The sequence below is a fragment of the Genypterus blacodes genome, unplaced genomic scaffold (genome assembly GCF_046128005.1).
Source record: "Genypterus blacodes isolate CSIRO-AG114 ecotype Tasmania unplaced genomic scaffold, CSIRO-AGI_Gbla_v1 ptg000084l_1, whole genome shotgun sequence".
NCBI lineage: Eukaryota > Metazoa > Chordata > Actinopteri > Ophidiiformes > Ophidiidae > Genypterus > Genypterus blacodes.
The window spans coordinates 183883-210000 of NW_027466889.1; the positions used below are offsets into that span (position 1 = coordinate 183883).

At 48.2% G+C, this 26118-nt stretch overlaps 2 protein-coding genes across 2 annotated transcripts; one reads left to right on the top strand and one right to left on the bottom strand.

The window, feature by feature from the left end:
* Positions 1-476: 476 nt before the first annotated feature.
* On the bottom strand, positions 477-12113 carry sae1 (SUMO1 activating enzyme subunit 1). The gene is made up of 9 exons (XM_076158563.1): positions 11766-12113; positions 11213-11324; positions 10367-10540; positions 7302-7447; positions 6960-7059; positions 6766-6871; positions 3670-3814; positions 3352-3421; positions 477-755 (listed from the first exon to the last, which is right to left on the bottom strand). The coding sequence occupies exons 1-9, from the start codon at positions 11864-11866 to the stop codon at positions 663-665; spliced, it is 1047 nt and encodes a 348-aa protein (XP_076014678.1). The 5' UTR covers positions 11867-12113; the 3' UTR covers positions 477-662.
* A 1139-nt stretch (positions 12114-13252) lies between these two features.
* Positions 13253-25249, top strand: zc3h4 (zinc finger CCCH-type containing 4). The gene is made up of 15 exons (XM_076158573.1): positions 13253-13564; positions 17401-17722; positions 17816-17923; positions 18050-18254; positions 18432-18533; positions 18606-18673; positions 18839-18929; positions 19108-19271; positions 19431-19553; positions 19674-19785; positions 20019-20128; positions 20342-20811; positions 21069-21388; positions 21496-21756; positions 21881-25249. Exons 1-15 carry the CDS (start codon positions 13485-13487, stop codon positions 23572-23574), a joined length of 4230 nt encoding a protein of 1409 aa, XP_076014688.1. The 5' UTR covers positions 13253-13484; the 3' UTR covers positions 23575-25249.
* The last annotated feature ends 869 nt before the right edge of the window (positions 25250-26118 follow it).

Below are 26118 nucleotides of genomic sequence, written 5' to 3' on the forward strand. Positions count from 1 at the left end.
GCCACACAAACAACACAACCACAGAGAGCTGACTCACCGCCGTGCACACTGACCTCTTCAACCCCACAGTTATAAATAATAATAAGGAAGTCAACTTAAAGGAAAACTAAGAATGCCATCACAACTCAGACAGATTTAGATTTGATTTTTGGAAACTTTGATTCCATCCCACTGGAGACAAACTCTCACTCCTGCAGGCAACGTAGAGTTTGTAGTTACAGAGACAGAACAAAGAAGACTCAGACTGGGACTTGAACCCACAACCTTCTCGCTTGCCAACCTGAACCTTTGAGTTTCCTCGTTTGTGATCGTTCCCCAGTGAAGAAGATCAAAGTGTCTTCAAACACAAAGCATGAAGATCTGAGTGAGTTTCCCTCAGTGTGAACAACATGAGAGCAGAGCTGCAGGATCAGAGTCACAACTCCAACAGGAGAGGAACAGAGGTCAGACTTTTAAGAAATCCACAAATCTGAAGCTTTTGTCAAACAAATTTAATACAAAAAGTAAAAATCCCCCCGTGACACATGACACAGCACGGGGAGGGATACACACACACACACACACACACGCACACACAACCGGACCCACTGGGACAACACCAAACCTGTGTGTGTGTGTGTGTGTGTGTGTGTGTGTGTGTGTGTGTGTGTGTGTGTGTGTGTTCAGTTGGGCCCGAAGTAGTCGACCATGCCGTTGCCTTTGCGTCCGTCGAAGAAGAAGAAGTTTCTGTGTGGAGCGTCTCTCTGGGAAAGAGCCTGAGGCAGAAAACACAGCATCTTGTAAACAACATGTTCACACACACACACGCACACACACACTAACACACACATTTAGGATCACAGTAAGACGTTTGATGGTCCAGCTCAGCTCCAGGATTTCTTTTGCCTGTTTTTACTGTTTACATGTCGTACTGATATGTCTGATACGTGCCATGTGTGTGTATCCATGCGTGTGTATCCATGTGTGTGTGTGTGTATCTGAGAAAGTACCACGTCTGAGTTCTTACATAACGCAGACAGACAGACAACCATCAGGTGTTCTTAAGGCCATTAAATGATTTGTCAGAAGGATCAGTGGATGTGAGCGGGCCAAGTTGGACCGAAGAACTCATTAGCAGCCAGCCACACACACACACACAGAGACACAGAGACACACACACACTTTTGTAACACTTTGAGTTCTCAGATTAAGGTTGGTTAAACTTTCCGTCTTAAATTAAATCAGTCAATTTTGCCCAGCGAGACTTCAGTTGGCCAGTTGCAGCGCAGTTTCATCATCGCCATAGCGACAGCAGGTTGGCCGTGTGCCTGAAAAAGTCTGATTCTGACACAAACACACAGGCTCACACACACACACACTTGTCCTGATCTGAACTCCTCTGTTTACCTCGGCGCTCAGTCGGCTATGAGCTCTCAGCCGACTCAGTGTTTAACATGAAACCTTATGTAGGTCAGCCCATTATCTGTGTGTGTGTGTGTGTCCAATATGGATGCTGTTGTTGCTGTGAGGTATATCGTATTGGATTTAATGAACAGCTGGAATCTAGTACTAGGACTTTCAATGACTGGACTCCTCCTGATTGTTTTGACACACACACACACACACACACACACACACACACACACACACACACACACACACACACACACACACACACACACACACACACACACACACACACACACACACACACACACACACACACACACACACACACACACACACACACAGGGCTTGTTTGTGCTCTTGATCACTTCAGGTGTGTGTCTGTCCTGCACCATGGATCAGTCCAGTGAGTCTGTAAGTGATGATGCATCCAGTGACTCCGTCTAGACTTCATCCCTCAGCCATGAACAATATCTGATGAAGAGTTCCTCCTCTTCATCACCTCCCTGCTGAAGTGGAGGAGCATGGGGGCGTGGGGGGGGGGGCGGGGGGTGTTTGTGGTTCTGGAGGACTTTTAGCTCAGCTTGTTCTGAAGCTGCCTGCTGCTGTATCAATACAAGTCCAAAGTATCGATGCATAACGATCAGACAGACAGAGCTCCATTTACATCACAGAGAGCGAGGGGAGGGGGGGAGGGGCTTTATTAAGAGTAGGTGTCTTGGGATTGTTATCAGGCATCAAAGTAGACATAAGGATTCTGTCTCGTTATCTCCGTCTGTGAGTTGATGTCACCTGAGTTCACCTCTACATTTCATCCCAACACGCTCTGATCTGTTTGTCTCTGTGATATCCAAACATTTCCATCCTCTATTATTAGATATATGAATAAAGTAAATCTCCCTGTGACCCTGAGCTCCGTTCAGCACGAGGCCCCGTCACAGCCGCTCTGTGTGAGGCGGCCGTCACACACTTCCTGCCCCGCGGCGACACGCTGTGTGATCTGAATCGCAAATGGGAAAGATTCTGCTAGAATGAATCTTTAATGCGACTCAGTAATGACGGCGTGTTTCTCCTCCTGCAGGGCCCTCAGTGTGCACGGCGCTGCTCACACTGCCAAAGAGCTGAGGGGGGAGTTTGAGACGAGCTGCGGACTGACAAACGAGCTGGACTGAAGACATCGACTCTGATCCTCACTCATTTACTACAGACCTTGTTTTTGTCAGTCTGAGCAGCCGCAGCCTCAGCCTCAGCTTCAGCCTCAGCCTCAGTCTGCAGCACACACACAGCTGATGGAGACGGAGCGACTGTATGAACATCAGCAGATGTCGTCATGTGGAAATTTGTCTTCTTTATTGCTCAAACTTCCACTTTGACGTAACTGAGTCTGACTGAGTCTGACTGAGCCTTTACACCCTCAGCTTCTCACTCATTCTTTCATTTCCTTGTTGTCGTCCTCAGCCAGTTAACTCTTTATCCTTCCAGGTGCATCACACATCATCATAGACACATCAGCCTCATCAGGAGTTTGTTTTTACGTTATGATCTGGCCTCTAACTCCTTTATAAGCCCCGCCCCCTCTGCACGTGCTGCTGTGACCCGGCACTCATACGTGATGCCTACTGTGCTGCCTCACGTCTAGCGTTACGGACGAGCTGCTCCCATTGTTCAGCTCTCACGCCCTGTCAATCCTTTCTCCTATTCAGACGCTGTCGCCAGAGCGTCACACAGCGCTCAATTGTGCTCACACTGGAAATCACACACACTCACACACACTCACACGCACCACCTGTCAGCTGACTGTCTCACAGCACAGAGACGATCATAAGACGCGTGGCAGCGGCACAATGAGTTTTGAATGTGTGTGTGTGTGTGTGTGTGTGTGTGTGTGTGAGTGAAGACGTGTCTATGGGATCACATGGATCAATGACAGGATTACTTGTGTACGTTTTTGTGCGTCCGTCTCACCTTGACTACTTCCTGTCCTAGGACTCCGCCCACCACAGCACACACTGGGGACATCTCAGAGAAGCAATAACTGAGGACAAAAGGAAGCAGGAGGGAAACGTTCATGATGTCATGATATCCATATGTAATGACTCAGGCTGCACGATAGTGCACAAAACATCACACTGCCTTTATTATGAAAACTAATGAGTTTTCCATTTGATCTACGATGTGATTAAGTGATGGAGGGTCTTAGTTCAGGGGGAGCTTGACAGCTAGATTGGTTGCCTTGGTGACCAGGTTTATCGGTGAAGAACAGACGCCTGGACACAACTGTACCTGATAAAGTCATCAGCCAGGACGTTGGTGTTCACTGCCAGTTTCTCCAGGACGTCAGTGCGGATCTGCCTGAGAAGACGACAGTCCTCTGCAAAGGATTGTGGGTCGGGGTCGCGGCCTTTATCAGTGCGGAACTTCAACAGAACTGCAGAGACGGAAAGGAAAGAGAAAGAAAGGACTGTAAGAGTCTGGAAAACCATTTGAAATGATTCTTCCATGGCAGCGTTTCCATGTTATCTGTTAGGTTAGAATGTCAGCACGCTGTCATGTGACTCCCACTGAGGGTGAACGTCTCATGGAAAGACAACAGCTCATCTGCACGGCTCAACCACAACCACACAATAAGACGTATGTGGTTGCACCATCCAGCCTTTCATCTGATTAGGACAACGTTTCCATATCCACACACACACACACGTTCAGTAAGAATATAGCAGCACTTCCTGTATGTGTGTACGTTTCCTGCTATTAAACACAGACGCGCCCACTTGGACTTGAGTAAAAGGACTGAGATTAACTGACTACAACAACTGTATCTCACACACACACACACACACACACACACACACACACACACACACACACACACACACACACACACACACACACACACACACACACACACACACACACACACACACACACACACACACACACACACACACACACACACACACACTTCGCCCCCAGATTTCCTGTTCATCCATTAATGTCAACCACATAAGAAAGTTTATTACTCCCACTGCCATTTCCACCAGCCTGGTGCGCTCACACACAGACACACACACACAGACACACAGACAGACAGTGTGTGTGTGTGTGTGTGTGATGTGGATGAATCAATTTCACACCTCGTCTCTGCCCTTTATCAGTGAATCTGTTAGTAGAAAGTACAAATGACAAAATCACAACGATGTTTGTCCCAGAGAGGAAACCTGACAGAAGAGAAGTCCAGACTGAGCATCAGGAACAATGATGTCACACTTGACTGTCCTTTATGTCCACACTTACACTGTACACACACACACACACGCGCGCCAAATGGAATTTTCTTTCATATAATCTGAGATTAAGTTTGTTATCGAGTCTAAATACCAAATATTTGCTGATTACAGATTTACAAATGTTTACATCTGAATGTTTATAGGTTCTCTAAGAAATCAGTGATGAAAATATAAATTGAGTAATGAAACAACAGCTGTATGATATTGACTTTCTGTGTGTGTGTGGGTGTGTGTGTGTATGTGTGTGTGTGTGTGTGAATGTGTGAGAGATCTATTTCCAGCCTGCCCACAATGTCCCTGCAATTTGCATGACTGCACAAAAGCTCAAAAAGGAACATTAAGACACACACACACACACACACACACACACACACACACACACACACACACACACACACACACACACACACACACACACACACACACACACACACACACACACCCCCATCTGTGGCCGAGATCACCCGACTGTTCCTCGTGAGACAGGAAGCAGTTGTAACAGGGGAAGAGCCACTTCCTCATCGGTGGCCCACACAACAACAACCGCTACCACCAATAATAGAAAAGCCTCCGCTGTGCCATTGTGCTTTACATAAGAACGTTTCCACTCATCAGAGGGAGAACAGGGCGAGGGCGCCCAGTGTGGCGGTGTCAGAACAGGAAGTCATTAAAGGCCACAGAAATCTCTGAGCCCAGCTGGATGTTCAGTCACTCAAGGGTTAATAAAGTCACAGCATCTTAAACACCTAATTCTCTCCATTCCTGAGTTTTTGGTGGCAGAAACATTTCATTCCATCAAGTTCAACCATCAACTCAACACTTTTACACCAGTGATTCGATTTCTCAAATTTCAAAATAATGGTTTTGGGCTTTGAGACGGCAAATTTGTGCCCCAGCCTCCAGTGAGTGTGTGTGTGTTGTGTTGTGTTGTTGTTGTGCGGTATAGGTGTTCTCTCTGCTCCACGCTCGGTGCACATGACCGGCCATGGACAGCCTGTGATGGAAACATGATGGCAGTGTGTGGGCTGGAGGGCCAGGTGACACAGGGTGAGGTCATCATGTGCAGAGCGAACAAGAAAACAGGAAGGAGCAGGCCCAGGGGTTTGAACACACCAGACATCATGTAGCCAGAGGAGACACACACTCACATCTGCCAGGACAGCGAGCAGAACATATATCACAATGGCTCCAGTCACTTAAAACTGAATTCAACCTGCTTTTCTATAGATTGACAGCTTGAATGCTAAAGAGGCCGTTAGTGAAGCGGAGAGTGTGGAGGACTCAGCATCTCTGACTCGCTCCTACAGTTTGATAAAGGAGAGAAAAGCAGCTCGCATCCTTCAGACAGTGAACGGTCAAAGACTCGATCAACTGTAAGACCATCACACCCCTCTGGAACCACACGACAACGACATGGTTCAAGAAATAACAAGTTCAGTTTTTTAAAGTTCTATAAGTTGCGCTGATCTAAACCTCATCTTCCACATGACGGCAGGGTGCAGCACAGACTGGTCAATGTGGCAATTTTTAATGCTTTTAATAAATATTACACACACACACACACACACACACACACACACACACACACACACACACACACACACACACACACACACACACACACACACACACACACACACACACACACACACACACACACACACACACACACACACACACACAGAGAGAGTTTTCCACACACGTGCGGTTAAAGGTCAGCAGCTGTAGAGTCGCTCACGCTGATCCGCTCCTACACGTTTTCACTTTCAGGACTCTAAACTTACTCCAGACTGAAGCTTTCTGGTTTCATTTAAGGTCTTGTTTTGGTGATTTCTCATTTGTTTCTCCACACTGAGGCTGAGGAGGCTGAGGAGGCTAAGGAGGCTGACGAGGCCTGAGTGTCTCCCACAAGGACACACAACAGCTTAGACGCATGATGTCATGGGTTGATGGGTTGTCACTCGAGTTTGTCTGCCCTCTTTGCTTCTCCATCACTGCCTGTACTGACTGTGGAGACGACTGGACAAAGATGACGTGCCCTGTGTGTGTCCTGTCTCGGGCTGTGAGGCTGTCTGTATGAAACACTGCATACCTTGAAGGAGGAAGTAGTCCATCGGCGTTCGCTTCAGGCCGGCTTTGGCTTTGTCGCTGGTCCAGTCCACCTCCAGAGCATCCTTCAGGGAGCAGAACCGGGCCACCTGATCGGATGGAGAAGGAGAAACACCACTTTAAACACGACCAATCAAATGCCTGGCAGGACGATCGTATCCTGGCTTCCTGTTCTACCTTTTTGACCACGACGGTCTCGTTGGGGTCCACTTTGGCTTTCTTGGCCCGGGGCCCGTCGTTAGAGTCTCCAGTCGGCTTCACTAGCTTAGGTTTCTCCCTACAAGACAAAGAATACAAATTCTGTCCATGGTGTTCTTGAGCAAGGCACTCAAGATTCTTTTCACACACACACACACACACACACACACACACACACACACACACACACACACACACACACACACACACACACACACACACACACACACACACACACACACACACACACACACACACACACACACACACACACACACACACACACACACACACACACCTGTGATAATAACCCAAACTTACTCGACATAGTTGTGTTCCTGTCCAAGGTTGATGAACATGTAACCATAGTAACCAGACACGTCACCACAGAAAACCTTGATGTTGTTCTGAGAGCATAGCTGGTCGACCCGAACCATCAGGTCTCTGGAGCCGCCTGTCAGACAAACCTGAGGGCACACAAACACAAAATCATCTCAATATACATACACTACTATTATTGGAGAGTGTGTGATGTGTGTGTGTGTGTGTGTGTGTGTGTACGTTCATGTGGTTACATTCCTACATCTCCATTAAACTCCACAGAAACATGAGTTCAGGGGTCCAGAATCAGAATCAGAATTTGCATAAGGGGCTTTTCATTTCATTTACAGAAAGTGAAGTTTATTTTAATTCCACTTTTCCAAATTCCGTAGAGTGAGACGTGACTGGACCCCTGCACCTCCATGACACCATGACAAATGTCACAGCTGAGACATGAGATGTGAATGATGTCACAGTTGCAACCCCCTCCACCATGACATCATCACAGTTCATCAATATAAGAACACGAACGACCCCTGAACGCACCACAATGAGAACACGCTGCAGCACAACGAGCTGTGTTCCCCTACAAACCCTCTGCATGGAGCCTCACTGTCTGCAGGCCGCAGTGCAAAGCTCCAGAGATCAGCGATCAGCAACCAGCAACCAGCAACCAGCAACCACTAAGACCAGGTAACCCTCACCTCATCTTACATCAGAACATATTGGTTCTGAATCGTGCTAATTGTATTTTTCTATGGATCAAATACTTCATCTCACATTTAATGAAATAAACTTTACAGACGTTTGCCGATCGTCAAGTCATCAAATAACAACATATGTGATTATAGGAGTGTTTATGTGTGTGTGTTTGTGTTGAGTTGACATTCTTGTAGTTTTTTATTTTATCTGATCTATTATCAAATGAGAGTAGTGGGAGAAGTGAATGTTGTGACTGACATCACATGAATGAGGTCACAGTTGCACATCTTCATGACATCATGAATGATGTCACAGATGAAGGCTGCAGCACTGAAGCGCTGCTGCTCCTGATCTCTCGCACACACGCACGCTCATCAATGTGAGGAACTAACTGACCCTAAAGATGTCTGAGGACAAAGGACACAATCACAAGAAGTCCTTCCACAAAGGAACCGTATACACTCCTCTAAACAAGGAGACATCAACAGTGTCCTTCACTCACTGAGCTGCTCTGGAACATCTGACCATAACATCTACAGTAAAAGCATTAGAAGCTCCAATCGTGCTGAGTAAGAAACAATAAGATCCCCAAAACATGTCCCAACATTTGATGACTGCAAACTTACTGCTGTCACTTTATAGACCCAAACTCGGGCAGTTAGGTTTTTGGCACAGAAACACCAAAGTAAACAGTGGAGACAGACCTCATGTACTGCACAACACACACAACACAAACCGCCCTGATCAGACAGGAGATGGATTTGTAAATAAGTGAGCGGTGGGTTGGGTCCATCTTATCCTGCTGACCAGAGCCACAAACTCCCTAAGCTCACTGATAACACAAACAGAGGCACACAACTCTGACACTGGGGACGCTTTGACCCACACAGCAGAAGAAGAGCTGGAAGAGGAAGAGGAAGAGCTACTCACAGACTCCTGCATGCTCTCTCAGCCTCCAGCCTTCCTAAACTAAAAGCTGCCTGTCTGTTGTTCTGTCCTGTCTGTTGTTCTGTCCTGCAGCAGCTTCATGTTTGTCCTGCTGATGACACTGAAATGAATCTATCACTGTGAAACTCCATTAACTTTGTACCATGAACACACAGATCCACTGAAAGAACGAGCAGCAAGACGGCTTTATTCTGAAGGTAGCCAGATGGACTGTGTGTGTGTGTGTGTTTGTGTTGATTCAACTGGCATTAATCAGACTTCTCATGTGAAAGCTGATTGTACTCCACCCACTTTGCTTTAATCACCTTCCATCTTCCTGCTGAGCAGCACACACACACACACACTCAGACAGATCCATGGGAACAGATAAAAGCAAGGAGAGCCCAATACACACACACACACATCTCCATAATTTCATCTGCAGCTTCAAAACAGTCTAAATGATCCTGCCCCCCCCCCCCCCCCCCCCCCCTTCTTCTCCTCTACAAACATCCATCTCATCCTGTCCTTGCTTCACTCTGTTCCATCTTCCTCCTCTCCTGCTCCTCCTCCTCCTAACCGCCACTTAGCGCCCCCAGAGGGAGAGAGAATGAATGGGGGGGGGGGGGGGTCTCTCCTCCCCATCAGGCTTCTGATGCCTTTGTCTTGCTCGTATTTGGAAATATGGAGAGATGGAAGAACTTTCACGCTGCAACTCAGATGGAAAACTAACAATGTTGATGTTTGCTTTGCCTCCAAATCCATCTATTGTCTTAACACACACAGACGCACACAATGCCTGTCCCTGGAGCTCTGTGGAGGCACGAGTGTGTCAGCGTGGATACACACTGTGGCACTCACACACTGATGAGCACCGTCGCCTGCAGGCCCTAATAAGGTAAACACAGACCTGAACCAGTGACCAATCACCAATCAGCTCCTCACTGAGTGATGAGCCTCCACTCTCGCCTGTGTGTGTGTGTGTGTGTGTGTGTGTGTGTGTGTGTGTGTGTGTGTGTGTGTGTGTGTGTGTGTGTGTGTGTGTGTGTGTGTGTGTGTGTGTGTGTGTGTGTGTGTGTGTGTGTGTGTATGACCGGCATCCTGACACACCAGACAGGAATGAAACTATCACTGAGGTTATTTATGTTTGACGCCTGATTCAAACATGAGTGAGTCTTATTATGGAATGAGAAGGTAAACAACCACAGGAAAAGTATCCAAGTGTAACTAAGAGACAGGAGAATAAATGTCCGCCTGTATGTTGTCTCTGCCACACGAGTATTAAAGTGTTTTAATGTTAATAAAGTGCTGCAGTGCTGCTGAAGTCAAGTCCACTCAGGTGTTTTTGTCTCAGAGCAGAGGAGCACACGAGGACAGTCTCACCTGATGCACCACCAGCACCATCTAGTGGTCAGTCTGAGAGAACGTGTACTCACTGCATCGAACTGGAGGAAGAAGTCATCTGGTTTCTCTTCTGCCTGCTCGGTGTCGGCGCAGACTTCCACCATGGGGTTGAGAAGCTGCGCTCGCTCCAGAGACGCCTGAGCTCGGTTCTGGCCCTGAGCCGTCACCGGGACCAGGAACTGGGCTCGACAGGACTCCTCTGTCACCTGCAAGACACAAACACACAAGTTAGACTGAGGTGAGGTTTGTGTGATAGATGAAGCAACTCCATTTGTGTGTCCACCTCTCAGCATCTTAATCATTTTGGTTCAGCATTTTTGCTTTCAAAGCCACCTGCTCCATCCACGTTATCAGCTGGACATGTTACTTTCATGTGTGTTGCCGAGATATGCAGCTGCATGTTTATTCTGTGTATCTGTTCCTCTGAATGGCTGAGTTTTCTCTTAATCCAAACGTAATCCAGTCGCTCAGCCTGTAAGTCTGTATGTTTATACTTGACTGAATCTGTGCCACGATCATGACGTCATCCTGTCCATGAGCAGAGACTCAATTCACCGGTCACATCATCAATCACTTCACCAAGCCTAAATAAAAGTTACATTCCATCAACGGAATCACACAGGAACAAGGAAAAACATGCAGACCTCCTATGACACATGCTCTGTAGAATAACAAAAAGGCAAAATGGAGCTGAAACTGAGACAAAACACAGGAGACAAGACGATCTGCAATCGTGAAACAAAGTGAAACACGATTACCAAGTCACAGGCGCCACCTAGTGGCCTGAGCTTGTACTGCAAATACTCAAGTCTTCATGGCCTGTATGAGTACAAACATCTCTGACCTGCAAGATAATGCCCCTGTGTGCGTGTGTGTACCTCTTCATGATCCAGCAGAGTGAGTCCTTTCACTCCAGCCAGGATAAGATTCTTGGCCACTTCTGCCCCCAAACCACCCAAACCCACCAGGAGCACACGAGACCCTCGCAGCCTGGACAGAGAAAGACAAACATTAGTGTGTGTTTGTGGTTCTTTACTACAGATCCTTGTCATAACTCAGCAGTGCCATTCAGGTGCTTCGTGCATAAGTCATTTTTAAAAGTAGAGCGAGTATTATGCAACACATTAACAAAAGGACGTCAATGACACGGGAGGAAACAAAAGGAAACAACTACAAGCCACAATACAGTTAAGGTCATACAAACATGGATTATAATAAACTTCTAACTTTGCATCATTTATAGCACCAGCTCATTAAAGAGATCACAGCTGTGAATGCATACAGAATGGTGACTCCTAAGAAACGATACAAGATGTTTGAAATCGCCGCCACAATTGATGGTGATCATCAATTTAAAAGCAAGCACAGTCCAACTACCAGCTGGGACACACACAATGCTGTGTAGCTGCGCGGCTAACTGAGCTAACCGACCTCTTCTGAGCATCCAGGCCCCACAGGCGGATCTGACGGTCATACTGCGCCGCTTCCTCCTCACTGATGATCGGATCCTCCTTCTCGATCATATCGATCATTTCAGGCCCCTGGATCAATTAATACAACGTATTAAATCGCTGTTACCGCGGCTGCCGGAGGACCCGTTTCAAACACTGGAGGAGTCCCGCTGAATGGGCGCTGGATGATGACGTAGGAGAGGAAAACAATGGCCTTTCTCTTCACGCTTCTTCCATCAGACACAGCTGTGTCACGGCGTGTTTTTGCTTTACTCTCATCTTTAATATTCTGCTTCTATAATTATTTGATTTGAACATTTAACTTTATGAACGCAAACCATTGTTAAATGGCTGAAACCAGTAATCCACTCTCGCCGCTAAGGGGCGCCAACAAGCGTCGATACTGGATGGATTATGCCCTGTGGTTTGACTTTTAAGGTTCACGTGAAGGACGCCCGAGCTCTGTTCAGTGAGGCACACAGCAGTAAGATGTGGTCTCTGAGGGCCTTTGGGGTCTGGTGATCTTCAAAAGCACCCGGAATATACAGTCATTACTCACAGACATATGGCAAAGTCCCTGAAGCTCTCCTGCCCCTGGTGTTCACAGCTTGGCAGGTTGATGTAATCAGGCTTTACCACTGAGGCTTCCTGGACACATCTGTTCTCTCATGGAAACAATCGCTAATGACCCACTTTAACACATCTACTTCAACATGTGAAACCAAGGTGTTCAATGTGTTCATGCAGCCGTAACATGCAGGGAATAAGTGAGCCAGACTGGAGCCCACGCACCATTTGCTTAGTTGTATGTTAATGACTGGACCGATACATACACACACACACACATCTCTGCCTCTGTGTGTGTGTTGTGTGTGTCATTTCATATGCTGATTTGTTTACTATTCATGTATCAGTACTGTTGTTGTTGCTGTTTTCAGCCAAATAAAATGTGAAAACGGCTTCACTTAGTGCTTTTATTTGTATGAAGTTATCACACCCATGCTTGTCATTACTTTATTCCACAGCTGGTTTAGTCACATATGGGTGCTGCACATTGTTGTGTAATTATTATTGCCTTTGCCTCAGTCAAAGTCATTGAAATTCGACAGAGTGAACAATATGTGGGACCATAATATTGAATTATAACAAAACAATAAATTCACATAAGTAATGTTCATACAAAGGCCCAAATTAAAACGAATAAAAAAGTGGTTGAAGCCAATAGAGAAAACCCATGGGCTGCCAATAAATATGTAAACCTGCTGTGACAGTGTATGCAGTTAATAAACATCCGGGTCTATGTCATCTATACCTGTTCAGAAAGTACAACACTTCAACTGTTAAATCCCCTTCGAGCCAAACTGAAGGTCAAAGAATGCCCGCTCATGTTCGGTAATCTCCGTAAATAGCGTTCATGAACGTACACCGTCATGACGTGACGCTCGGACAGCCCCGCCCCTTTCCCTTTCGAGAAGACGGTCAGCCATTTTAAGTTAATCAGTCGTCATTTCACATCGCTACTGTAGGACGGAGAGCGTCAGGACTCAATTTCATCATATTTCTCTTACAACTGTAGTGGAGAATTGCCTACTATGATACGAAACTCTTCCTAAAGCCAAATAACCAGTAGATCCTAGTGAAGTGACGCATAATCCAGTGTCGTGTTGTAATTTTTTGCACCTCAATGTAGCTAGAGGAAATGGCTGTGGAAAGCATGACTGTCCATCCAAACTCCCCAACTACCAACCACGAACACAACAGTCTCCTGACTGACGAAAGGTCGAGTAATTCTACAATCATTTAAATGAAATTATTTATTTATCCTGTGCTTTTACACAAAAAGCCCGGGGTTTGTTTTTCATTTTTTTCTTTCAAAGGGATTAAACTCGCCTTTTCTGGAAAACGAATACAGAGGTAACGAACGCCATGTTGACACGACAGCGCCAACTGGGAGGCCAAACAAAACGCGGGGAGATGTTTCCCCGTGTTTTATCAACGTTTCCACAATCAGCGGGTCGACAACTCGGGCGAACTTCTCCGAAGGAAAATATACGCGACCGTTTATATCCGAACAAGTATATTCGGTCCACCATATTGGCAATTTAACCGAATATAAATAATCGCTGAGGTGCTTGCCCATTTTAGACAAAAGTGAATTGTCGTTAATTGTGGATGTGGAGGCACAATTGATGAAAAGCCGCACGTGCAGAATATTTAAAGTGATTGATTAGCTAGCTATGGGCCTGTTTACAGCTAGCTGGCTAGGTTAGCTTGTTGGCTATCCAAGACAACAAGGAAGAAGCTAAGCTAACGGCTAATAAAAGTCGTCGATATATTTTCTGTATGAACGTAGTTGCCGCGTCAAATGTAGCTTCGATATTTAGCAATAGTTACATTTAAGTCTCATCTTTAAGTCTAGTCGTTCAGGTGACGTAAAGTGAGCAGTTAATGCTCACTCATCTCACTACGCACTTAAAAATGGACCGTGTGTTGTTCGCCCTGTACGGTTCGAGAATAGAAAGCGAGCTTTTACCTCCCGAGTGCCCATCTGGGACTTTGCGTTATTTCCCCAAAGTTCTACGTGATTATTCAAAAATTTAAATTTAGTTTTCATACTGATTCAGTGCCTACTCGGTCTCTTGGTAGCTAACTTTGAGTAGCTAGCAGTCAAAGCGAATTTGTACAGTTTGTCTAACTAACATGTCGTTTTGTTCACAGTCGTTCCCATACTGACTCGTCCCAAACACCCACCAAAGTCCCCAAAATGTGTAAAACGTTTGCAAAGCATCCCAGTAGTGTTTCAAGTCAAACACAAAGTTCCCTTTTTCCACAGTGCCCAGATGGCAAATAGAGTTGGCCCCATTTCTAGAGCCCATATTCCCACCAAAGGTCTTAAAGGTCAGGGACAGGGTCAATGTTTGAGTGCAAAATGGGATGAAAACCGGCCACAGTAAGTATTTACCCCGTCATTTTAATAATGGCCCTTTGCTTCTAGTATTAACTTTGGACTCGTCGACCGAGCTAATATTGAACCATAATGCATGGTGAATACTCTGATTCAGTCGTACTCGTACCAGATTGTTTACTCTGTGGAACCTTCAGAAGTTGTCTGCTGGTGCAGATGTTTACTTTTTCATATAATGTTGATGGATCGAATTTAAAACTTGTTTGGCAAATTTTAACATCAACAAGAGACACTTGGTGGTATTGGTTCTTCCTGCTTTTAGCTATTGTGTTGACCTAATCAGCAACTCCTGAAGTCAATGATCTTATTTTGAATTGACATGTGCCCTGTATTTCTTTGCATTCTTCTGTTAGCAGCAGGAACTCTGTGGCCTATGAGGTCATCATCTTATGTCCATTGAGAATCCTGGTCACTCCTATTAACCATAGCCTGCTTCCATCATGCAAACAAACAGATGGACAGGCCCAAATCATTATCTACACATCCTAGTTAATACATTTGTTACAGGCCAGCTTCATGACCTGCTTGTTGAGGAAGTATGTTGGGTGCGAGATAAAAAGTCATCCACCAGTTTGGAAATGGAGGTCTTTTACTATTGTAAAAGTGCTCTAGAGGTGCTGCCATCTGATATGAGTGTTTGTACTGGATATGACATGTATCTGTGTTATTAGAGACTGACGGCCTGTGTATATTGTTCACACGCTTAATACTGAGATAGGCTGCAGACCCACATAACCTTATGTTATTTGTGTACCTTTGTCTATATCCTATGAGCAGTTATAGAGAATAGATAGACGGAATACATGTGAATGGTCTGTCGATATTTGTTGAACTACTTTGTATAGATTGAGCTTAAAATAGCTGGGAACATTATCTGACAAATCTCGTCAACCAATTGTTTTTTTTTGGAAAGTTCACATCTGGACTTTGGCTGAACAAAGCCACTGAAAACAGATCCTGCTCCTTTTTGGTCTTAATACAGAGAAGGATAACTACAAGAAATGATGTTTTCTGTGGAGCAGCTCCAGACTTACCTGAGAGACTGAGGTTGTGATCTCAACATTGAAACGTAGACATGAACGTCCCCAAAGTGTGTAAATAGCAGGGTTTTGTGGAGGAAGAAAAGCTACTTTGTATTTGCTGTGATACATTGAAGTTTGGTCATTTGTAACCTTATCATTAATCAATTGCACAATGAGTTTAGTTCTGAGGATGAAATCGGCTCAGGAATAAGCTTTCACAGGCTGCGTTGACATTCGGAACATTTATCTTGAGTCCTTGTGATGTTCAGCTAAGAAGAACACTTTGTATGTAACAAAGATGTAGCACAGATGACTAAACCTTATTATTCTGCTGTATCATGGCGAAGCTGGTGTGCTGAGGGTGTTGCGTTGAGTATACAGAGCGGTACAGAGCGGTGCACAGCTGATACATTGTGCCAAGGCAGTTTGACTCTCCCCACCACCTGGAATGTCTGGAGGTCTCACTCACTGTGGCTATAGTTACTTACCCGTGTGTGTGAGACACTTGTGTCAGTAAGGAATACGCGGGGATATGAATCGGGCCTCAGGCTTCACTCCCAGTCACTAACTGCTTTTTGCTTTTTGGTTTGTTGGCTTGGGTAATCAAATAGATAGTAAGACATATTTAGTCTCTGTATTACTCACTAAGCTGTGACTCCCTGTGTGTGTACTGTACATGAAACCATGATGTGCTGCCCTGCTGGCAACTAGTAAAAAAAGTAAAACCAACCTGAAAAAGCAATGTGGAGAATCATCCAGACATCAGCCTCCTATAAAAGAATGAGCAAACAGTGTGGTTGGTTAGCTTTGTTAGTCTTACTGCCTCCTTAATATCTAACCACAGTGTTATTATAAGAGTTGTGTGCTTCTGACTAATGGCAGCTAGTGACTCTCTTCCAGATTGGACGTAGCACTTTTGGAATATAACCCTTGAAGTTGCATTTTTTGTTTGTTTTCCAGTCAGTGTTGTAATTACATGCTGTCCCTCCTTGTAATGCCCCGCCCCCTCCCTGTCACCATGTCGCCCACTCTATACTTACATGTGATGATCCATGTGGATTGGGATCTCACAGCTTTATACATGTGCAACGACGATGTGTTTTTGTTCCTCATGATTTATGACTTTTTTGTGTTGTACAATGTAGCACACTCGGTGTAAGACAGTTACTAAAGCCAACTCTGCTGCAGAGACTTGGGACTTGAGAGATTTACTACAACTGCTGACTTTATGACAAGAGTTTTTTTGGTATATTTTGAGGGCATATGTGTGACTTAATATGTAAACATGCCTCTATATGAAGCAGAGGCTCTGTGAACACAAAGCTGTCAGTGACATCATCACATACTGACGTTTACAGCCCCATGGAAAAAAAGATACTTTTTCCATACAGCCTGAAAGTGTAATGCAACCAGTATCTGAAATACAAAATGCAAAGCTATGTAGTTAAGGACAAGAAATGACACAAAGATATCAACAAGTGCTTCAAGAACACGAGTCGTTCCCAGAACATGACGGTCATTAACTGTTTTACAAAACAGTACAACACCAAACCAAACACTTTGAGTTGGCTGCCAGAAGTTGAACCTATGAGCAGATGTGTAACCATAAGCATTCTTTCTATCTGCAGGCCGGAGGAGGGAGAGCTGGAAGAGGGAGAGTTGGAAGATGACGGGGGAGAGGTGGAGGCGGCGGTGCAGGGTGGAGGTGCGTCAGCAGCGGCAGCAGCAGCAGCAGGCGGTGGCGGCGGCGGCGGAGATGGAGGCGAGGAAGGAGGAGGTGAAGTAGCAGGGGAAGGAGCTGGGGAGAGGCTGCAGAAGAGCAAAGAGCGCCACGGCAGCACCGACTCAGACGACGAGAGGTCCCACCGCCGCAAACGGAAGAGGAAGAAAGAAAGGGAGCGAGAGAGGGAGAAGAGGAGGTCCAAGAAGAAACGTAAATCCAAACACAAAGTAAGTATTTCCGCCATGACAGGAAGTGAAGACCCAAGCTACAGTCTGCAGTCCTCACTCTTATCCTTCTGTCGCTCGCTCTCTCTCCCCCAGCGTCACGCCTCCTCTGAGGATGAGCACTCAGACTTCAGCGATGACTCTGACTACAGCCCGAGTGAGAAGAAGAGGTATAGAGAGTACAGCCCCCAGTATCCTCCTCCAGTAAGTCTCACACACAAACACAGTGTATATGCAGTACACACACACACACACCAGGACACACTCCTGATGTCTCTGGCCTGCTGTCTCACTCAGTCCCTGTCTGTCTTACTCTGTCCCTGTCTGTAGGCTCACGGTGGCTATGGGGGCGCAAAAAAGAGCAACTACATGAAGATGGACAAGCAGAGCTATGGAGGCTACGAAGAGTTTGAAGAAGAGAACTTTGAGGGAGAGGAAGAAGAGGAAATGCCCGAAGAAGACTATGATGATTTCGCCAAAGAGCTCAACCAATACCGCAAGGCCAAGGAGGGAGGAGGCGGACGCGGTGGCCGAGGTGAGTGAGAACGATGCGAAGAGTGTCCAAGTAGAAAGTAGCATCGCTGTGCCGCTGAATGCAAATATGTGGCCAGTTAAGACGCAAGTGACACGAGGGCTGATGTGTCTGATGTGAGACGCATGAGGGCAAGGAATGAAATGAAATCTTGTTTTCTCTCTGCATCTCTTTCTGCAGGGGCCAGGGGTCGCATGAAAGGCATGAGAGGTCGCGGTGGGATGAGGGGAGGGAGGAGAGGGAGAGGAGGAGGCAGAGGAAGAGGAGGAGGCGGAGGAGGAGGTGGAGGCAGAGGCGGAGGTGGAGGTGGAGGCGGAGGCGGAGGCGGAGGCGGAGGAGGAGGAGGAGGAGGAGGAGGAGTTGGAGGAGGAAAGATGGGAGGAGACAACGAGGATGGCGACGGCTATGGAGAGGAAATGGAGGTGAGGATGATGTTCGGAATGAAACTTAGTATGCTGACATGATCAAAGCCAACCTATGAGGAAGAGGGTGGTTTGGGTCTGCAGTGCTGAAGAGGAGTCTGATCTAATCATGCCTCAGAACAAACGAGGCTGTTCCTTTAATGAGTGACACTTCTGTCCTTCCAGTATGGAGAGGATGACTATGATAACATGGGGGAAGAGGACTATGATGACTACTCAAAGGAACTCAACCAGTACAAGAAGTCCAAAGGCAGAGGTGAGTTTGGACTCATTTCCATCAAAGATGTTGCCCCTCAGTTCACCACATGGCATGGTGTGTGCGCGCACCTGTGTGTGTGCGCGTGTGCGTGCGCGTGTGCGCGTGCGCGTGCGTGCGTGTGTGCGATCACTCACTCTCCCTATCTGCTTCATCTATAATGTAATGTCGTCACCAGGTCGACACCAGGGCGACCCCAGGATGACCCCAGGGAAACCGCTCTCGCGCGGGCGTGGCAGAGGTAAAGGAGGGCGCGGCATGATGAGAGGCAAGGGCAGAGGCCGAGGCAGAGGAAGGAACGACATGGGCCACGATGATGATAATGGAGACATGGACAACGGGGTGAGACTTTACAGTTTGATTGACTGAACCAGCTGGGATATCTGAAATCAATCTGATCCCTCCAGAGAAGCCAACATGCATCTAACCTAAACAACTCAGCTATTTACACGGTTACTGTACCTGGAGACGAGACGGAAATGTTTGTTCTTTGCATTTTAGGACGGAGGTGCAGGAGGAGAAGGAGGAGGACCGGGAATGGGGAGAAGGAATCAGCATGAGAAACACCAGGACAAGAAAGGAAAGGCCATCTGCAAGTACTACATCGAGGGAAGGTGTACCTGGGTAAGACCACACACACACACACACACACACACACACACACACACAGTAACATTACAGATGTCAAAATCTGGTTTAATGCTTTCAATTTGATAGATTGTCGTTTCCCTTTTTGACCACTAGGGGGACCACTGCAACTTCAGCCATGACATCGAGCTGCCCAAAAAGAAGGAGCTGTGCAAGTTCTACATCACTGGATACTGCGCCCGGGCCGACCACTGCCCCTACATGCATGATATCCTTCACTGCTGTGCACACTGAGCAACACTCTGGTAGCACCAATAGAGAATTCAAAGGTTACATATTCAGTCAAAATGGTGACACGCCACCAGGAAGGCTGCTTTTGAAGTCAAACGCCTTTCAGAATATATTTTTACAAAGAAAAATAACCATAACAAGCAGCATTGGTAATTGAATGTGATTCTTCAAGCCTGTGTGTGTGTGTGTTCCTCCTTGACTCTGTGCTACGTGAATTCCCCTGTAAGCTTTTCCACACAACAGGAAACTGTGTCAACGGAGACGAGTGCATGTTTTCACACGACGCCCTCACTGACGACACTCAGGAGCTGCTCAACAAGGTACCTGAACCTCCCTCTGTCTTTCTCCTGTCAGTCTGCTGCTCAGGCTTTAATACAGCAAATAGTGTAGTGATCAACCATCGATTAAACAAGATGAAACGATTAGAGACTCATGAACTCTCGCCAAGTCTGTGTGAAATGTACTAAAACCCATTTGCCTTCAGTTCTGCTTGACTCTCTTTGTTTGAACACGTGTGTTACTTTGTGCTTCAGATGCTGGCTGAAGATGCAGAAGCAGGAGCCGAGGATGAGAAGGAGGTAGAAGAGCTGAAGAAGCAGGGGATCAACCCGCTCCCTAAGCCCCCCCCTGGAGTCGGCCTCCTCCCCACCCCTCCCCGCCCTGTTTCTGTAGACATCAACTCAGGCCCCGGGGAGTTCACTGGGCCTCTGCCAAATGAATTTGGTGGCCCCCCTGGACCCAATCAGGGGCCCATGGCCAACAACATGCCCCCAGGACCTGGGCCTCTCTCTGGCCCTAATCCTTGTCTTGGTCCCCCGCCCCATGGCCCCGAAGGAGGTCCTTACCAAGGACCCCCCCCAAATCCCTGCGGCCCACCTCCCCACATGCCCCCCCCACCTCCATGTGGAGGGGGAGGAGGAGGAGGAGGAGGGAAGAAGATTCCATCATTATTTGAGATCAAAGTTCAGCCAACAGGACAGCTGGCTCAGAAACTGGCCGTCAGGTAAAGAGAGAGAGAAAGAGAGAGAGAGAGAGAGAGAGAGAGAGAGAGAGTTCAGCTCCTTACATTCTAATCAGACCAAGATTCAGACACGACACATAACTGAGGTATATGAACATGTAGAATAGATTACAAACATACATTACAGCGTCTAATAACATCTTGATAAGACCAAAGCACCCTCATGTCTAACCAGAGGAGAATCATCTACAGTAAGTCTCAGTGTGTGACTCATGAGCTCCACCTTCTCTCCTCCACAGGACACAGACTCCCAGTGGGACCCAGGGTCAGACGGCCCCACCTGGACCTCAGGGGGGCCTGGGTGCCCCCCCTGTCTGCTTTCCCGGCCCCCCCGGCATGATGCCTCCTGACATGCAGAACATGGGCCCTGGGCACGGGCTGAACCAGGGCCCCCCTAACATGGGCCCTGGAGGCCCGCCCATGATGGGAGGCTTTGGGCCTGGTGATGGCCCCCCTCATGGAGGAATGATGCCTCCAGGTCCTCCTCAGGGTGGAGGGAACTTCTTCAACAACTTCCTCAACCAGCAGGAGAGTATGAAGATGGAGGGAATCTCAGAGGGTGAGGACACGATTCAATAAGCAAACAGAGAGACAGTTTTCTTTCCATGTCATAGTTGGAACGTTACTAATCTTGTGTTCAGGCTAACAGTTCCTCTCTCCTCTCAGGTGACAACTACCAGGGCTTTGGTGGCATGGATGACAGAGGAGGAGGAGGAGGAGGAGGAGGAAATTTCGGCAGTCAGTCTGGTGGCCAAGACGGTTCAGCTAACGGAGCATCAGTCAGTCAGGGAGGCATCTCAGTGCCCGACTTCCTGCCTCCGGCCCAGAGAGTCCTGTTCATGAGGATCCAACAGAAGCAGCAGGAGGAAGAGGAACGGGCCCGGAGGATCGCAGAGGGAGGAGCAGAGAAGAGCAGGGACACAGAAGGTAGAGGAAGAAACACACCTGTGCATCTGTGTGTCTGCAGAATACACACACACACACACACACGCCCACATCTGCTCAAACTAAAGTGCACTCACACTTTAACATCTTCTTCTGTCTTTCCTAGGTGACTCTGGGAACTGGTACTCCAGTGAGGATGAGGATGGTGGCGGTAGTGTAACGTCCATTTTAAAGACGCTCCGTCAGCAGACCCAGGCCCCCCAGAAACCTGACGGCCCCCCGGGCGACCCTCGGCTCCAGAAGGGATCCTCTGCCCACCCTCCGCACCGGCCTGCAGACCCTCGCCTGGCCCGGGACCCTCGCCTGGCCCGAGGTGCTGAGTCAGACTCCGCCCACTCGGCACCAGCACCACCGTCCGCCGGACCTCCGGCAGACCCCAGGTTGGCCCGGCTAGCTGCCTCTTCGTCAGGGGGATCCGCCTCCCACACCTCACCGGTCCTCAAACCAGACGCTCCGCTGGTCTACAAGCCCCCGCCCCTCACAGTCCCAGCTGCAGATGAGGAGGAGACGGAGCGGGTTCTCCGGGACAAGCCGGTGCCCATTCCCCTGGACCCGCTCATGGGCATGGCCCTGAGAGACCCCCGCTCACAGCTGCAACAGTTCAGCCACATTAAGAAGGACATTGTTCTCCACATGCCAGTCTTTGCCAAGACCATCACCTGGTCCCCTGAAGATCTCCTCCCAATCCCCATCCCCAAGCAGGACCTCCTCCCTCTCCCCCCAGGTATCCCTCCCGTCTCTTCCATAGACCCCCGTCTGTCCCGTTCCCAGCAGCAGCAGCAGCTCCACACGGCCCCCCCTCACGCTCAGCCTCCTCCTGCACAGCCTCCTCCCTCCTTGGACCCTCCTGCCTCCTCCACTTCCTCTCTCCCAGACTTTGAGCTTCTGTCCCGTATCCTGAAGACCGTCAACTCCAGCCCCACCCAGGCCTCCTCCCCTCCTCTCTTACCCACACCGCCTCCTCCCATGTCACTACTTGGCCCCCCTCCCAGCGTGCCCCCCCCTGTGCCCCCTACGCCTGTAGAGAAGCCCGTGGACCCCCGTGTGGCCCGTAAGACCCCCGCAGACCCCCGTCTCCACCCTCAGAAGTCGGCCCTGAAGCAGCCATCGGACCCTGTGACTCCGCCCGTCACCTCCTCTCCTCCAGCGTCTGTCTCTATCTCCTCCTCCAGCACCATTGCTCCCTACGACCCCAGGCTGCTCTCCTCAGGGGGAGCAGGGTGCAGTATCGGGGCCGGGGCACCAGGGGGCTCCAGTGTGCTGAGCGGTATCAGCCTCTATGACCCACGGACTAACAAACCAGGCAGCCCTGGAAGCAGCAACGGCTCCAACAACTCCCCTGGCTCCGCCGGGTCAGAACCCAAGCCCAGCGACACCACCACCACCACCAGTAAGCCAAAGTCCAAGGAGCCCCTCTTTGTTCGAAAGTCTGCTCTGGATCAGCCGGAGCCCGAGAAGCCGGCAGAGCCAGGGACCGACCGGTACAACAGCTACAACCGGCCCCGGCCCAAACCCGCCCCCTCACCCAACGCCGCCGCCCAGGGAGGGGCCGCGGCCTCGGGGGCGGCCTCAGCGGGTCCGGGAGCTGCCGGAGACCCGACCCCCGCGGGGGTCCACAACCTGCCGGTGTCGTCTCTGTTCAGCATGGTGAAGCAGGCCAGCAAGCCCGGCGGAACCAGCAGCCCGTTTGGGGGAAACAGCCCGGCTCAGTCGGAGCAGGCCGGGACGGAGCAGGACAACGCCTCGCTGAAGGACGTTTTCAAAGGCTTTGACCCCACAGCCTCGCCCTTCTGCCAGTGACCCCTGACCCCTGACCCTGTGGCTTCTTTTAAAGTTTTTGGACACTGAGTCTGATCGGTGAGGAAGACGGAAGAGAAAAACGCACTGAGGCAACAATGCCTGTGAGACATTACTGAACGTCCTGAGGAGACACACACACACACACACAAACACACACACACACACACACACCACAATGTCGCTGATCACATTGTTTAAGACCGTCGGGTGTTTGATGGAAATTAAATCTCTATTTTAAAGTAAATATAATGTATAAAGATACATATTCTCTTCATCTCCATGCTTCAGAAACACTTTAATACAGACTGAACACTTCTGTCTCATGACATCATCTTCCCTCTCTTAGTTCATTTGTAATCATGTTCCTCCTTGGTAAACTTCTGTGTTCTGGTTGTTGTTTTGAAGAAGTTGTCGTCTTCTGCTTTGTTGTTGCTAATGAACCCAACAGGTGCAGCACAGTTGCTCACCAGAGTTGCCCAACATGTTGCTCTCTGCGTTGCTGCGTTTGTCCTGAATGTGAGCAGCTCAGCCTCAGCCTCAGCCTCAGCCCCAGTACTCAGTCACTGCCACGTCCACAAACTTCTCATCTCTAATCTTTATTCAGCTTAAGTTTTTGTATTTATTTTTCTACAGTTAGTCTCTTTGTCATAACGACTTCATGTTTTTAGGTCTGTGCTTCTAATTCCAGGCATTTAGCTCGACTTCATTAGCAGGTGACCTCTGACCTTAGCTGAGTGCTGCTTCATTATTGATTCCCCACTTTAATTAAATGTCCCTGTTAGAGCGTGCCCTTTGACCTTTACCCCAGTTCCTTAGCCGCACCTCGACCCTCCTCAGCTTCATCACAGTTCAATCAGGGAACTTTGGTTCACAGAGATAAGTTTGTTTTTTTTGTTCCTGAGCTTTGCTGCATTTTATTGTGTTTAGTTTCTCAACGTGACTGAGGCGTGAACACGCTAACAAACACGCTAACAAACCCCCACACACACACGTGATCAAACGTAGGTGGTGGCAGTGAGAGCCCACTGAGTGACAATCATCTACTGTACCTGGACCTTAGAATCAGAATGTGTGCATGAGCGCCCTCTGCTGTCAGTTTGAGCTCTGCACAGAGAGACCAGCGGCCCTCTGGATCGGAACAGAGCAACAACAGAGCGTCACCACGGCGCCACCTACAGCTCAGTGATGCAACGAATGTACCGCAGACACGCAAACAGCCGGCAGGAGCCTTCGTCTTCGTCCTCTGTGCGTCTAATGTAAAAATGTTGATCATTTTAATTTATTTTTTATACTCGGGTAAACACAGTTTGACTCATTTTATACGGCAGAGCGGCGTGGTTGCTCACCTGTTGGGAGAACAGAGGAGACAGAGAAATGTGTATTTTTTTATTTGGTTTTGTGTATAATGGTTCAAACTAACAGGATCCACAGATGGGTTCAGTCCCGTGCGAGGACGCCGGGTCTCGGCCGAACAAGTGTGAGCGTTACCCTCGGCTTCTTCTTTACTTTATTTGACGGCTTTGTTTTGTAAATTGGTTTTATGATTACTTTCTTTCCCCGCTTTGTAAATTTGACCAGTATCCTGTATTTGGAGAGGTGGAGTTTTCTAACTGTACACTGTAGGTGAGGTCGTCAAAGTATTTAAATAAAGTTGGTAAGTTATTTACCAGTTCAAGCTTTGAGTTGGGCTTTTGATTTGAGGGACACACGCACACGCACACACACGCGCACACACAGACTGAATCAGACCTGCTGAGCTCGACCTCTGACCTCTCTGTTGCAGCAACTCTGCAGTGGTGAGGACGCCAACACATCAGCATCATGAATACAGTTAGTATACAGTAGAGTCAGAGGATGAAGCTGTTGTGTGTTTGCGTGGCTCAGATGTTGTTTGTCCTCATGACGGTTTTTGGATCAATACCCTGAATGCCACTCGGCCAGTTTCCTGGTTCACCATGATACTTCACTGACTCACTTCCTGCTCCCCTCCCATCCTGTCACACTGGCTCCAGGAAGACCATTCATCTCCTACCTCAAAGGCTTCCTATCGCGCGCACACACACACACACACACACACACACACACACACACACACACACACACACACACACACACACACACACACACACACACACACACACACACACACACACACACACACACACACACACACACACACACACACACACACACACACACACACACACACACACACACACACACACACACACACACACAATGCTAATCACAGCTAATGAGTAATCCGAGCTGGAAACAGTTCAGGGTGGGATCGTTCCTCTGAGCATCCACAGGGCCTCTGCACCACACACACACACACACACACACACACACACATACTGCTGGCATATGTCTTGTTGTCTTTGTTCCTCAGTGGGTTCCTCTCTCTCTGGCACACACACACACACACACACCGGTAGAGTCCTGTACTGTGAAACTACCAGTTCCCCGAAATTTGGGAAGGACAAAGTACAGAAGAAGGGAGGAAGAGCAGCAGCAACTGTTCCAGGGAAATATGGGCGAGAC

What these genes read in the sequence shown, in the direction of transcription:
- sae1 (XM_076158563.1), bottom strand. Translation starts at nt 11,866, where the DNA reads ATGATCGATATGATCGAGAAGGAGGATCCGATCATCAGTGAGGAGGAA. An exon ending in CTCTGCTGGATCATGAAGAG is followed by an intron (nt 10,541 to 11,212) that starts GTACACACACGC and finishes TGTGTCTTGCAG; the next exon opens with GTGACAGAGGAGTCCTGTCG. An exon ending in GGACTACTTCCTCCTTCAAG is followed by an intron (nt 3,815 to 6,765) that starts GTATGCAGTGTT and finishes CCGTCTCTGCAG; the next exon opens with TTCTGTTGAAGTTCCGCACT.
- zc3h4 (XM_076158573.1), top strand. Translation starts at nt 13,485, where the DNA reads ATGGCTGTGGAAAGCATGACTGTCCATCCAAACTCCCCAACTACCAAC. An exon ending in AGGAGGAGGCGGAGGAGGAG is followed by an intron (nt 18,534 to 18,605) that starts GTGGAGGCAGAG and finishes GAGGAGGAGGAG; the next exon opens with GAGGAGTTGGAGGAGGAAAG. An exon ending in TCGAGGGAAGGTGTACCTGG is followed by an intron (nt 19,554 to 19,673) that starts GTAAGACCACAC and finishes TTTGACCACTAG; the next exon opens with GGGGACCACTGCAACTTCAG.